The sequence below is a fragment of the Protopterus annectens genome, chromosome 4.part0, assembly GCF_019279795.1.
Source record: "Protopterus annectens isolate FY-2018-M chromosome 4.part0, PAN1.0, whole genome shotgun sequence".
NCBI classification, from domain to species: domain Eukaryota; kingdom Metazoa; phylum Chordata; order Ceratodontiformes; family Protopteridae; genus Protopterus; species Protopterus annectens.
In genome coordinates this window covers 4088663-4103227 of record NC_056733.1, presented here as the reverse complement: position 1 = coordinate 4103227, position 14565 = coordinate 4088663, and the positions used below count along the sequence as shown (strand labels likewise).

The window sequence follows — 14565 nt, the reverse complement described above, 5'->3', positions numbered from 1 at the left end:
CCAAATCAAGATCCCACGGAGGCAGGATGAAAAACTGGGGTCTTAAAAGCACAGCACCTTTCATGAAAGTTTTACATAATCTGCTGCTCATCAACGGTGGGTCTATGGATTCGTGAAATTTGGAGATAGCTGCTAACTGAACTTTAATAGTAGAGACTGAAGATCCTTGATTAAACAAGGATGTCAAAAATTTCAAGACCTCTGGTATCGGGGCAGTAATAGGGTCTAAGCCTCTGAGTTGAGCCCAGATAGCAAACCTCTTCCACTTACTGTGATACAATTTCTTAGTGGTGGGTTTGTGGGCTGAAGATAAAATGTGAATAACTTCCGGGTCCAAGGTGTGATTTCTGACTAAAGTTGGAAGTGGAGGAGCCAAGCTGTTAATTTCAAAGTGTGAAGGGACTGGTGCTGTTGTCCCGACTGATGAACCAGAAGGTCCGAGTTAGATCCAAAACCAAGGACCGTCCAGAGTATATTTCTGTAGGTAGGGGAACCATACCTGACGAGGCCAGTACGGAGCAATTAGAATCATTGTGGACCCCAATTGGGAAGCTTTCTGGATGACTTTGGGGAGGAGTGGAACCGGAGGGAAAGCATAAAGCAGTCCTGTTGGCCAAGGTTGGACTAGAGCATCCAGAGCTGCCTCCCTTGACGGGGGGTCAAGGAAAAGAACCTTTTGCACTTCGTGTTTTGTGGTGTTGCAAACAGGTCGCAGCACGGAATCCCCCATCTTTTGAAAATTTGAGCTGCTACTGTTTGCTCAGGGACCACTCGTGAGGAGAGAGAATAGTCCTGCTCAGTCTGTCTGCCAATACATTGGATTTGCCTGGAATGTGGGTCGCTACCAGGAAGCGGTTGGTAGCCACTGCCCATTCCCACACCCTCATGGCCTCTCTGCAAAGGGGTAAGATCTGGTCCCTCCTTGTTTGTTTAGATACCAGACCACCGACATGTTGTCTGTGTGGATAGCGATAATGCCTTGAGGGAGAAATTTGTGGAGGGCTTGTAGGGACAGAAGTACAGCCCTCATTTCCAACACATTGATATGGAGAAATGTTTCGTTTGGAAGCCAAGAACCCTGAATTGACCTGCCCAGACAATGCCCCCGTCTGGGAGGCATCCGTTGTCAAAGTGGCCACCGGAGGGGGTATAACAAAAGGTCTTCCCTGATTCAGATTGGATGTCAGAAGCCACCAGAGGAGGTCCCGTTTGCACGTTTCTGTAATCAGTATGTGATGATTGAGGGGGAGATCCTGAAAAGACCATTGTGTTGATAACAGCCACTGAAGAATCCTCATGTGCAATCTTGCCAGAGGAACTAGGAGAACCGTGGCAGACATTGAACCTAAAAGTTGCAAGACCATCCTGGCTGGGGCTTTGGATCTTAGAAGCAGGGCTCGGACTTGACCTTGTAATGTTTGAATCCTTTCGGTAGGAAGGAAGATTCGCATTAATTTTGAGTCTATCTCTGCTCCTATGAATCTTATGTGCTGAGAAGGCAGCAAGACAGACTTTGACCAGTTGAATGTAATTCCCAGGGAAGCACCCAGGGAGATGGTGGCTTGTAGGTTCTCTAGTAGTAGATGCCTGGTGGTGGCAGTCAGGAGCCAGTCGTCCAGATAGGGAAACACTTGGAATCCGAGACTCCTCAGGTGAGCAGTCACTACTGCCAAACACTTGGTGAACACCCTGGGGCTGTGGTGAGACCAAAGGGCAGTGCACAAAATTGGAAATGACTGTCTCCCAGGCTGAAGCGCAGATACCTCCTGGACGCCTGATGTATCGGTATGTGATAATAGGCGTCCTTGAGATCTATGGAGCACATCCAAACATCTTTCTCCAACAATGGGAGAATGGATTGTAAAGTGACCATCCGGAATTTGGACTTCATGACGGACTGGTTTAGTTTGCTGAGATCCAAAATGGGTCTCAGGTCCCCTGTCTTTTTTGGCACTAAAAAGAACCTTGAGTAGTTTCCGGAACCGATCTGGTCTGTGGGGACCGGTTGGATGACTCCTTTTTCTAGCAGCTTTGAAGCTTCTACGGCTGCAATTTCCCTTTGACTGGGTGGTGGGTCCGGGATTTTTGGACGGTGGGGGTGAGTGTGTGAAGGGAATGGTGTAACCTCCGGCAATTATCCGAAGCACCCATCTGTCCTGAGTAATAGACTCCCAGGCTTTTAGGTGCTTGGCAAAACGGCACCCGACTGGCTCCGGAGCAGCACAGCCGGGCAATCCCTCATGGAGTGTGGGAGGCTGAAGAGCCACGAAAGGACTCGCGGTCTCCAGTGTTGCGGGGCCTCTGCCGCCTCTGGGACGGCATCTCCCAGAAAAATTTCCCGTCCTCTGCCTCTGGAAGGGAATCTTCCTGCTGTTGAGGAAAGAATTTCTGTGATTTACGGAACCACATCTTCCCTCCTCTTTTAGCCTTGGGATAAGGCCGAAAGGGAGTGGAATAACGTGCTTCTACGGCAGATAAAGTCTTTCCCTCTTGCTCACAGCGGGTAAGAGTGTCTTTTACCTTGGGTCCAAACAAAGAGGACCCATCAAAGGGAGCGTCGGCAAAGGAAGACTTGAAGGCCTCCGCGAAATGACACAAACTGAGCCAGGCTTGTCTCCGTAGAGCCACGCCTGTGCCTGCCGCTCTGCCCGCCCCTTCGGCCGCATATGAAATGAGCCTCATGGACGAGTTAGAAATCGAGGTGAGGATAGCCAACTGAGAGCTAACTGACTGGGCTAGCTGCTCAGGTAGGTTACCTGAGAGGGAGTCTGAGAGCTCCTTGACCAGGTCCCTCTGTAGTCTGGTGAAATGTGCCAAATAATTCAGGGACCTCAGAGTAAAGGCCGCTGAAGTCAGGGTGCGCTTCCCATCGTCCATGCTCCTAGACTCCTTATTAGGAGGATGGACGGACGTTGAAGCCTCTGCCACGTCCTGCTGGGTAGCAGATGCCACCACCATGGCATCTACAGCCTCGCCTTTCGTTAAGAACTCCTTCTCGGGTGGAGCAGACAAAAATTTGTTAGGGCGAGAAGGCACTGGTTCCACAGTATCTGGATGTTCCCACGCCCTCCGACAAACCAAATCCAGGAGCTCGAAGGGCGGAGACACCCAGGAGGCGGAGGGCTGAGCCCCGAAGGCTTTGAGAAACACCGACTCATCAGCGGAGGGGGGTTTGGAATTCCAGCCGCCTCGTTGCTTAAGGATCTCTAGAATGTCTGCAAATGAGACATCATCCGAGGACGACTTTGGGGACCCCTCTGCATCATCAAGATCAGTGTCCGATGTAATAGACTCGTCGGGGGAGTCCACGTGCTTCCTCTTGCACGATCTCTTCCTTGGGGGCTCCTCCGAAGACAACTCCGAAGAACCCTCAGGAGGAAGGGAACCCCCAGTGGGGGTAACCTCAGGCCCCGGGGCTCCGCTGCCTAGAGACAGGGGAACTGCCAAAGACCCAGTCTCCATGCCCAGGAAAGGTGCCGGTAAAGCCGCAAAGATGGCCGAAGAAGACTTGACCAAGGCACTCCTCATAGCTCTGAAAGCCGGACCCCCAGAATCCTGGGAGGGTCCATCCCGAGCCATGATAGCAGATGGAAGTCCCGCGGCGGCACCGAGAGGGAGGCTCGGAACCGACAGCATTGGTCCCGAAACGTCACCCCCGGGTCCGGCCGAAGAAGTCCGTGTGCTAAACTCGGACCCGAAGGCCGGGGTTGGAGTAAGGGTCGGAGCCGACCCCAGGATCTCTACTGGCTCCATCAGCACCTGCTCCGACGGAGCCGAAGCGGTCGGAGGAGGAATGGCAATGGAATGGGCTATCGGCTCCGAAGCCAATTGGGTCGGAGCCGAAACAAATTTCTGGAAGACTGGGGACTGGAACAGTCTTTGGAGCACCCTGTCTATGTCCGAATCTGACATCCTTGATGACCTGGAAGAGACCGAATGGGTCCGAGTAGGCCTCTCCAACGGCTCCAAGGGACTAGGAAACCGGCTCCGAATCGATTCTACAATTATCGGCGCCGAAGGAATATCCAAACCAATTTCCATCGGTGCCGAAGAGGGCTTCGGCGCCGAGGAGGAAGTGTCTGAGCGGACAACCTTCATCGGCTCCGAGATCAGTGGAGCCGATGAAGATGACCCGCCTCTCGATGCCCCAGACAACGGCTCCGAACCCAGAGGAGTCGAGGCTGGAGGCATCGAGGCAGACCGTTCGCCTCGGCTCCGAAGTCCGTGGAGCCAAGGAGAAGCCTGCCTATGTTTTTGGCGGTCGGTTCCGACGGACTGGTCGGAGCAGACGCCTTTCTTTTAGCAGGAGAAGGAGAGGAAGCTAATGCCTCTTCAAATGAGGGTTTAATAAGGCCTTTTAATATAAGTTTATTTTTCCTCTCTTGGAGGACCCTCGAGGAAAACACGCGACACACACTACAGGACTCCTGCAAATGTTTGGCGCCCAAACAGTACACACAGAGAGAGTGGTCGTCTGTGATCGACATCTTAAAACTGCACTTAGTGCACTTTTTAAATCCTGAAGGCCTAGGAGCCTGTGACATTATGGCAATCAAATACAGTGAACTAGCCAAAAAACACAAAAAACACACTGACTATCACAGAAAATTTTCTTTCTCTCTTCTTTTTTTTTTTTTTTTTTAAACAAGGACTAAACACAATACAAAAATACAAGTAAAGGATCCAAGACCCCTAAAAATAATAGGGAATTAGCCAGACAACGAACTGACAGGGGAAGGCCCTTAAACTCCGATGGGACCTCTAGACTGACAATGCACAGTCACTACACAATATTTTACCAAGGAAAAATACTCATTCATACACAAAACCACTAGATAGCTGTTAAAACAGCTTTTTGTTGAATTTTTAAAGAAATTCCTGACAGGAAAGTAAGTGAAAAACACTACTTAGCTCAGCCAAGCTCGAGACCACGTCTTCGCTTGTTAGCGGCAAACGAGATCTGGGGGACTGGTAGTGGTGCATCCTGGGATATAGTAAGCTCAGCCAATAAGAGACTTCGCTCTTTGGCATAAACGTGCCAAGTCAGAGCCGAGGGATCGGCTCCGAACCCATCAGTCAGAATGTAGGCGAGATAGGATCACATAACATCAGCTGTTCAGATTTTCTGAGAGGCTTAGTCCTGTCCAAATAGAATCCAAGTTGTGTGTGTCCAGAGAGTGCAGTATTTGTTCCCCTTTGTTTTGTGGATTAGGGAAAAAAAGTAGGCAAATGAATGGACTGATTTAGGGCCAAACCAGACACCACCTTGGGCATAAAGGAAGGATTAGTCCTAAGGGAAACCCTGTCCGCATGGAAGATAATGAAAGGTTCCACTACCCTGAGGGCCTGTAATTCAGACACTCTTCTTGCTGAAGTGATGACTAGAAGGAAGGCTGTTTTCCAAGAAAGGAATTTCAACTCTGCTGTTGCAGCTGGCTCAAAGGGGGGAAGAATGAGTTTTTCCAATACAAAGTTAAGGTCTCAGGCTGGAGTGGGAGCTCTCCTGGGGGAGGGGGGTCTTAAATTTTTGGCCCCTCTAAGGAATTGTTTTAGCAACAGGTGAGGGAAGAGGGGTGGGTCAGTATTATAATGTGCTGAAATGGCAGAGGCATGAACTTTAATTGACAAGAAGAATAGGCCCTTGTGAAGCATTTATGTTAAGTACTCTAGAATATGAGGTAAGCTGGGCACAGTTGTGCCCATCCCCTGAGCCTGGCTCCAGGAATAGCATATTCTCCACATTTCAGCATAAGATTTTTTAGTACTAGGCCTCCTTGCCTCCAGAATGATATCCAGCACCTGCTTACTGAGGGATGCTAGAGGACAGCTCAAGGAGCTAGCCAGGCTGCAAGGTTCAGAGTTTGAAGCTGAGGGTGCAAAATCTGGCCTACCTGCTGGGACAGCAGGGAAGGGGTCTGAAGCAGGTGCCATTGGTTGTAGCAGTGTCATACTGCGCAAGAGGGGGTACCAGTGCTGGTGTAGAAAATCTGGTGCAATCAGTATTTTCCTTTGCTTGTCCTGTTTGATCTTTAATAGAACCTTCGAGAGGAGAGGCAGAGGGGGAAGGCATAAACCGAGAGGCTTTCCCAAGTAAAGGACAGGGCATTCACTTTCCAAGCCTAACTGTGGGGAGTTCTTGTCCAGAATTTGTTCAACTGGCAGTTCTGAGGAGAGACAAACAGGTCTACCCTCTGGAGTCCCCCCATTTGTTCCTCAAGAGGTTGAATATTTTGGGTTCTAGTTTCCATTCGTGTGGGTCCATTAAGATTTCTACTCAAGTCATCTGCCAGTGAATTTAGTTTGCCTGGCAGAAATTGTGCTTGTAGGTGTACTTGGTAGCTCAAGGCTATGTTCCAAAGAGCCATGGCTAATCTGCAGAGAGGGTACGAGTGGGTTCCCCCCTGCTTGTTTATGGACCACATAACTGTGGTGCTGTCTCTGTCTTTACCAAAAGTTGTCCTGGAAGAAAACGTTTTTTGAAGGCTGTCAGAGCCTTTTGTACAGCTAACATTTCTTTTTGATTGATATGCAGGTGCATCTGTCTCGGGTTCCATTTGCCCTGAATGCACTGCCCTGCCATGTGAGCCCCGCATGCATAGTCTGCTGTCTGTTGTTAGGGCTTGGGCGGCAGAGGGTAGAGTGAAAGGGAGTCCCTTGCTGTGGTAGCAGGCCTCTGCCCACCAAAGGAACTCTATCTTCATACAAGGAATGATAGAAATCATTGTTTCCAGGTCCTGAGAATGTTGACACCATAGGCTTTTTAGATACCACTGGAGTTTCCTCATATGCAGTCTTGCATATGGAATTAGTAGAATGCAAGACGCCATGAAACCCAGAGCTTGCAGTATTTTCCTTGCAGATAGCTGGGGTTTTGTGGCCAATAGTTTGAAGTAGGTTGTCAAATAAACGTGTTTCTCCAGAGTGAGGAATGCCATCTGGGAAGTTGTGTTCAAGCTTGCTCTCAGGAACAGAATCTGTTGGCAGGGTACTAGGTGAGATTTCTTTTCGTTGATGGTGTACCCCAGTGAGGTTAGAAGTTTCTTTACGATTGCCAGGTGTTGTAATAGCAAGTCCTGGCTTTCTGTCTGAATCAGACAATCGTCCAAGTATGGGTAAACTTGAATACTTCTGTGCCTGCAAAATGCAATGGCTGGAGCTACACACTTTGTGAACACTCTGGGTGCAATAGATAAGCCAAAGGGTAGTGCAGAGAACTGAAAGTGCATGGAGCCCGCCCTGAAAAGTAGGTATTGCCTGCAGGATCCTTGGGATGTGCAGCCAGGCATCCTTGGCTAGCACAGGAAGAAGCTGTTAAGAGATAGCATTTTGAAAGCACCAAAAAAGGTGTTGAGATTAGAGAAGTCCAGGATAGGATGCCAGGAGTTGTCTTTTCTGGGTACCAGAAAAAGTCTCGAATAAAAACCTTGTCCCCTTTGTTCTGCTGGGACAGGTTGAATAGTCCTGCTGAGAAGCGAGAAAACCTGCTGCAGGGCTTCCACCCATTGATTTGGGGGTAGGTTTGGCCAAACATTTGGGGTTGGTAGTGTGTGGAAGTGGAATCTGTATCCTTGAGAAACTATGTTCAAAACCCATTTGTCCTGGGTAATGAGTATGCAGTTTTTTGCATGCAGGGCGAGCTTTCCTCCTAAGGGAGCAGGTAGTTGAGCAGGGCTTGGAAGGGTTAAGGCTAAGTCATTGTGCCATTTTTCCATAGGGGGGTGGCTTACTAACTCCCTGCTTTGGAAGTAGGATCCCCCCACTACTTAGATCTGTGCGTAGCCTGAGACTGTAGCCTAGGTGGGTCTGCTGTTCCTGGGTTTGGACTGAGAAGACCTGGAAGGGACTGAAAAGGACCAGTTCTTTGAAGGTCAATGTCTACTGAATCTTGGAGGCTGTACTTGTAGAAATCTTTAACAGATTGCACAGATTTAGCTTTTCCTCTATCCTTTTGAGGACTTCTAATTTAATGCCAAACGGCAGTCTTGGTTTAAGGGAGCATCCAGTAATTTTGCTTTAACGTGATCAGACAAGTTTTGTTCCTTAAGCCAAACATGCCTTCTATGCACCGAACCAGTGACAGCAGCCCTGCAAGATGCTTCTAAAGCATCAAAACCACATTGTAAAGTATGTTTACCAACTTGTTCTGCAGAATGCATTAAATCTAGCAATTCTGTGCGTTCAGCATAGTCAGGAATGAACATCATTTTCTGTTTAAGAAGTCCCATAATATGTTGCTGATACTTTAACATATGAAACTGGCAATTTAAAGCCTTAACGGCCAAAGTAGCAGAAGTGTATACCTTCTTACCCCATCTGTCCAAGTCTCTAGAATCTCTATCAGAAGTGATAGGATTTTTGGCAGCGGTAGTCTTAATGCCTTTTGGTCCTTGGGAAATGGTCTCTGGATCTGCAGAAGGATTCTTGAAGAGGAACTTTAGAGTCAGGTACACTGTAGTACCGGTCAGGTTTTCTGGGAGCTGGAGGCAAAGTGCCTGGGGTAAGGCTAGATTCCAAGAAATCATCATCTACAATGTCCAGAACAGGAGGGATAGCTGAAGGACTGTGTTGAGGCAGGAGTAAAAATTCCTCAAGTCTCTTTTTGGACTCAGAGTAATCCTGGCATTCCCAGCGGAAATGCTCCCTAAGACTATGCAAGGTTTCACCGAAAGAAAAATCTTCTGGAGGGGAAGCAGAGGAATGGAATCCTCTGCATCAGAATCCTCATAAGTAGATAAGGGCAAATCCTGGTAATCAGAAGGAGCAGAAATATCAGATTCCTGATCAGAATAATCAGAAAGACAATCAGTTCTAGGTCTCCTGGAGGAGGAAGGCCGGCTTCCGCTAATTAAGGTAATAAGGTCTTCAGCCATTCTAAGCATTTCTTTTTGAGGCATATGGGTGTGAGCCTGCGGTTTGGTCGTCTGTTTTCTAGGCGTAGTGCAAGTTTTTGGCCTCAGGAATTCGGAACTTCTGGATGGAAACGATGGCGTCGGTTTAATATGAATATCTGTAGGCCTGAATACACCCTCAGAAGCCGGTGCCTGCACAGCGGCTCCGGACCCATCGAAGGTAGAGACATCGACAGGTTCCATAGTTGAAGAAGCATCTCGTAGCATACCAGACTCCGAATGGGTCTCAGTAGAGGCCTGCAAATCTGAAGTAGCGGGTATCAGGGGCTGCGAAAGCACCTCAATGAGTACCAGCGGACTGGCGACTAGCTTAACGGATGCATCGTCGGCAGTTTTGGACCTATGCAGTCTGTCTCTGTCTTTATCCATACATTTCTTTTTGGAAGATCGGTAGTCGGATGGCTTATCGAAGCTATTTTGGAGTACGTAGAGTACGAAAATAATTGGCTGCAAAAAGGACCAACGACGAATAGTTTGGGCGTTGAACAAGGCACAAAACTAACAGCGAGGGACGTTGTGGTCTGGGCCTAAACAGGGGATGAAGCAAGATGAAAATCTCTATGAGGTATTTGCTTTCCACAGGTAAGACAACTGTTAACTTTTTTACTGACATTGGGTGGAGCAAGAAAAAGGATCCCCAATGGGGTAGTTATCTTTTTAGATGACTTCGGGTCTGAATCTCGAAAACGAAAATTTCAGGAGATGGCCGACGGGCACTTGCGAACTGCTTCTGCTTCGAGCACCGCACAGCAAGTAAGACTGATGTAATGGCATCAGCTGCATGTTTTATACCCCTGATGACCTGACGTCATGGAAGAAGCGACAGCATCCGACGTAGAAATCCAAAGACTCTGGTATTCAGGCCGGCTGAGGGCTACCTGCAGGCAGATAACCCAAATGGGATGACTGCAACAGTGAAACACGAAGAACATCTTGAGGAAGTTAGCATAGGAAACTCCTGATACTCAAGGGGAGGGGACAGTCCATATACTGGGATGGATGTCTGTTGTGGAATGGGTCCTTGAAAAAGGAGTAAAGAGAAAAGTGATACAATAGTAGGCAACACCTAAAACCTACCAAAAGAAAGTTCTGGCCACATTCCGTGTTATTTTGGGAGACCATAAGTGCATAAAGCATATTAAGAAAATGCTTATGCACAATATTTATTAGTCTGGTATTGCACAATGTTACAACAGACGATACAGAGCCCTGAGAAGTGCCAAAATATTAGCAATGTATGAAACAAAGCCAAATCAGTCTCGACATCTTTGTCTGTTACTGGGGAACCATTTTTGAGGGTAGGTATGGACACTGTGGGACTTCAGAGTACCCTAAGCTCCACAGATAAACATCCTGGTAGCGGTGGATTACACCACTACATACCCAAAGATGGTGGTGCCATATTCAACTGAAGCAGTAAAGGTGGTAAATGCTCTGCTAAACATTTTCAGCAGGGGTAGAAATTCCTTGGTACATACTAACAAAAAGAGGCATCAACTTCATGTCAGATCTGCTAGCCTTTCTGTGGAAGTGTTATGGTGAACAGCTTTTCAAAACTACCCTTGCCATCCACAGACCAATGGCTAGTTGGAGAGAATTAAATTCAAACTGAAGACAATGTAAATGTCATTTACAGACCACTTCAAAAGAAAGAGAAACAGGTACCTGTACCATCTTTTCTTTATATGTGGGCAGGTGCCACAGGAACTCAGTGTTTCCATCCTATAAGCAGCTACATGGTCATAAAGGTGGGGCCTACTCATGATGAGTGTGAAGGCAAGAGTGAGTCTTAAAATAAGTCTAATGTAGAGTATGGCCTAATCTTCAGAACAATGCTTAGGGATGGTGAAGAAGCACCCAGTAGAGCCACAATAGCATAAAAGTATCTGCTATGACATGACAACCAGAGCCAAAGTATTCAGTTGGGCAGCAAGTGATGGTCGTTATTCCTTTAAGACACCAACATTTTTCAGGCAGCCTGGAAAAGGTGAGTCATGTTAACAACACACTAGAGTTGCCAAGTAAAAGGGAAAAGAACCAACTCTACCTATTATCCATTTATTAATGTGAGAAAGCCCAATTTGGCAGACAGGCTCTGGTATACAGTACTTACAGTACAACGCAGGAGAAATGGAGGGTGGGATGTGGTGACATTTCTTTGAAGAGGCTTAGTTTGACATCTTAATAGACAAGACCTTTCCAGCAAATACTTCCCACACAGGTACATGACAACTAAGCAGTACTAAAGGACTTTGCAGACATGTTCACTGTTGAGCCAAGGGGTACCGCCATGTAGAGCACAGTGGGGACAGTGGACTTTAGAATCAAAGCAAACAAGCCCTTTACTGAACAAGTGAGATAGTTGAGCAAACCCGAGAAAGGAACTGCAGTATATATTGGAAATAGGACAATTCAAAAGCCCAACAGTCCATTAGCCTCACCAGATGTGCTGGTGCCAAAGAAAGACTGTGGCACCAAATTTTGTATGGACTATAAAACACTTAAAAATGTAATACAGGGTAAAATGCTTATCCCCAAGTCCAGGACAGATGAAGTCTTATGGCAGCTGGGTGAGGCTAACCACTAGAGATCTGACCAAGGGTTACGGGTAGTTACTATACACCTGCAGCCAAAGAGAAAACAACACATAATACTCCATTCGGACTATACAATTTTACTAAATGCCTTTTGTGATGACGAAAGCCCTAGCAATTTTCCAAAGGCTGGCAGATGGCAGTCTAGTAGGAGCAGGAGATTATGCCCTTAATTACCTTGATAAATGTTGCTATCTATGCCCTGTTATGGCTACATCATGTTCAATGAGTCAGGAAGGTGTTGTGCAGACAGCAAAGGACAAGCCTGACTATGAAAGCCAACGGGTTTCAGGTATGTATTGCAGAGGCATCATATCTGAGTCACAGAGTGAGTGGCAGTAAGATTAGGCCAGACAATGGCAAAAAAAAAATTCTGCATGGCATGGAGTATAAAGAATTATTATAGCAATTTAAGTTAAATGCCTATATACCATCCAGGTTAAACTTCAGTAGCATCCATCTTCATATCCATGCGGCTAAACTGCAAGTTTTGTGCATTTTCTTAATATTTATAAACATGATATAGTGGCTGTAAATGCCTTTAAGGTGACTTTATCAAAACTTTCATGTGAGGAAATTAAGTTCATTTTTTTAATCAATTTTGTTGTAAATGTAGGTTGCTGTATGATGATATTTGTGGATTTTTGGTAAGAGTTTTCACAAACTGTTTTAAAAACACATGCTGTGGAGCTTTAAACCAGCATTTTGTTATGAGATAAGGTTACACAAGTACTGTCAGCTTTTTACTTACCACTTCTGATAAAACCCTGTATGATAGGATGAAAGCACTAACTGTTTTTCTTGTGTGTGTGTGTGTGTGTGTGTGTGTGCGCACGTGCGTGTGTGTGTGTGTGTGTATTAATAAAATCCTTCGGTGTTCATACTCTGTGTCTGCTGAGTTCTTCAAACTGCTCCAGGTTTGTACAGTTCTGGTTTGGTTACTAGTTTGGGCCTGCACTTCTGCCATTAGTGTTTGTGACTTTTTGTTTTTTTTTTTTTTTTTGAAAGAGAGCTTTTTCCAAATGTTATGGCTTGAGACCGCATCCAGTTCACACACAGAAATCTCACTTTTAAAAGTTAAGCCCAGGGAACTGATGTCAATCATTAGTTACAAAGACCATACTAGGATTCTTACAGCAATGATAATGTGATTACCATTAACTATTGTATTTCACCCAATGTCGGTCAATCCTCCCACTTCAACAATCACAAATGACAATACAATGAAATTAAAAGCTATAGCAGATCATCAACATAAATTCTAACATACAAATAAAATTTAATAAATCAAGATAAAGCGTCATACCTTTCCATCAAGAATAGTTTCCCATGTAGCCCTTTTCTTGCTTACCGGGCATTCCTCCATTTCCTGCATGGCAACTTCATATTCTCCATCAAGCAGCTGCAACCGTCTGTACTCACACACCAGAAAAGGAAGAGACAAACAGAGCTTTTGCACTTAAATCTGTTGTAAATGTTTTAGGTACAAAACTAACTTCCAAGTCTATGTGTTTCAATAGGAGATAGATGTGCCCAAATAAATACAAACCCCCTGTGGCCAGCTTCCTAACAATTTGTCCATATGCCAGTATTATTTATGTCTAGTGTTTTTCTCTGTCTTCATGATACTGCAGAACACCTCATCATTAAAAAAGAAAAGGAGCAAACACGTGGGTGACTTTTCTAGAGTCCCTTCTTAGTCTTTGCCTAGCAAACGCCTGAAAATCAGGAAAGGGCTTATTCAGGAATAACTTGTTGAATATTTAGATATTTTAGTAAGTTACTCTACATCACAAAACAAACAAAAAAATGAATGAGCTAAAAAGATACTTGAAGAATGTACCATACTCATCGACAGATCACCTTACCTGCAGAGGCAGCACCGCCTGTGACTCTGGGAGAGGCAAACTTCTAAAATGGGAGGAACAGCTGTCAAAAAATAGGCATGAAGAGGATATGGCACTTTCAAATGGCAAACAGATCACAAACACAGAACTACAAATTTTGCTTGTGTTAAATCACCAGTTTCTTCATAAAGTACTTCCAAGGTAATGCTCCCAAGTAGCAATTTAAAGCTACACAGGTGCCCTGAAACTAATTCACTACATTATGATGCAATGCATATGCACTAATAAAATGTTTGGTAAAGTATGAGTCATCACAAAGGACATCTGTTTTAAGAACTTACTGCAATTATAAATACTGAAGTACATTAACTGTTGCAGTAGTGACTCCTGGGATTCTTGCCTGCAGAAGTCTGATGGCCATCACAATTTCCCATTCCCCCAAAGCTTGGCAAACACTCATTCAGATGATGGAGAGTACAGTTGTGCAAGTAAACTTATAACTATAGATGTTTTAATAGGTCACTGTTGCAAAAACCTAATGTTTGGTACTACTCCCAAATGCCAGTCTTTTCAAAATTTAAAGATGTCCTCCACTCACACAGAGTGTAAGTAGTTCAAGAGGAGTTCCTGTAAAACACAGAACTCCAAAAACATCACAGCTTTCTTCCCTCAAGAAGTGAGGAAATAGCACTGAAAGGAAAAGGTGTTAGAAAATGGAACACAAGTGTAAACTATAAGCACAATGGCATGTACACCCCCTCTGTATCAATAACAATAATAAAAAAAACAAGGGGCCTGGAAGGAGAGTATAACTACTGCAACATTGATCTATCAGAACACCTACTGTTATTGTAAGTTTACTTGCACAACTTTAACAAGTTACTCTCAATCAGAATATTAAATCCCTGCTGCAGTAGCCTAGGCTGAATGAGATCATCATATCTTAAAAAAGGAAGGTGGGAATAAATTAAGACTCAAGGAGATCCTGGAGAATGGTCCTAGCAAATCCCATTTTGGACCTGGAAAAGTAATCTAGTTTGTAGTCCTTTGTAAAAGTATGTAGAGAGCGCCAAGTTGCTGCCCCTAGAATACATCAAGTCCACCCCTTTCAAGTAAGACACACGCACAAAAAAGTCCTGGTGGAATGGGCCCTAGCCCTATCTGAAAATGGCTTATTATGGTGGAAACAACAAAAGAAGATAGGATGGAACCACC

At 45.6% G+C, this 14565-nt stretch overlaps 1 protein-coding gene across 1 annotated transcript in view; it reads right to left on the bottom strand.

The window, feature by feature from the left end:
- Nucleotides 1–14565, bottom strand: part of SUZ12 (SUZ12 polycomb repressive complex 2 subunit) — a 2970550-nt gene that overhangs the window by 1181185 nt on the left and 1774800 nt on the right. Inside the window, exon 9 of the mRNA XM_044068039.1 lies at nucleotides 12810–12915. Within this exon, the coding sequence (XP_043923974.1) occupies nucleotides 12810–12915 (106 nt within the window). The remainder of the gene's footprint in view (nucleotides 1–12809; nucleotides 12916–14565) is intronic.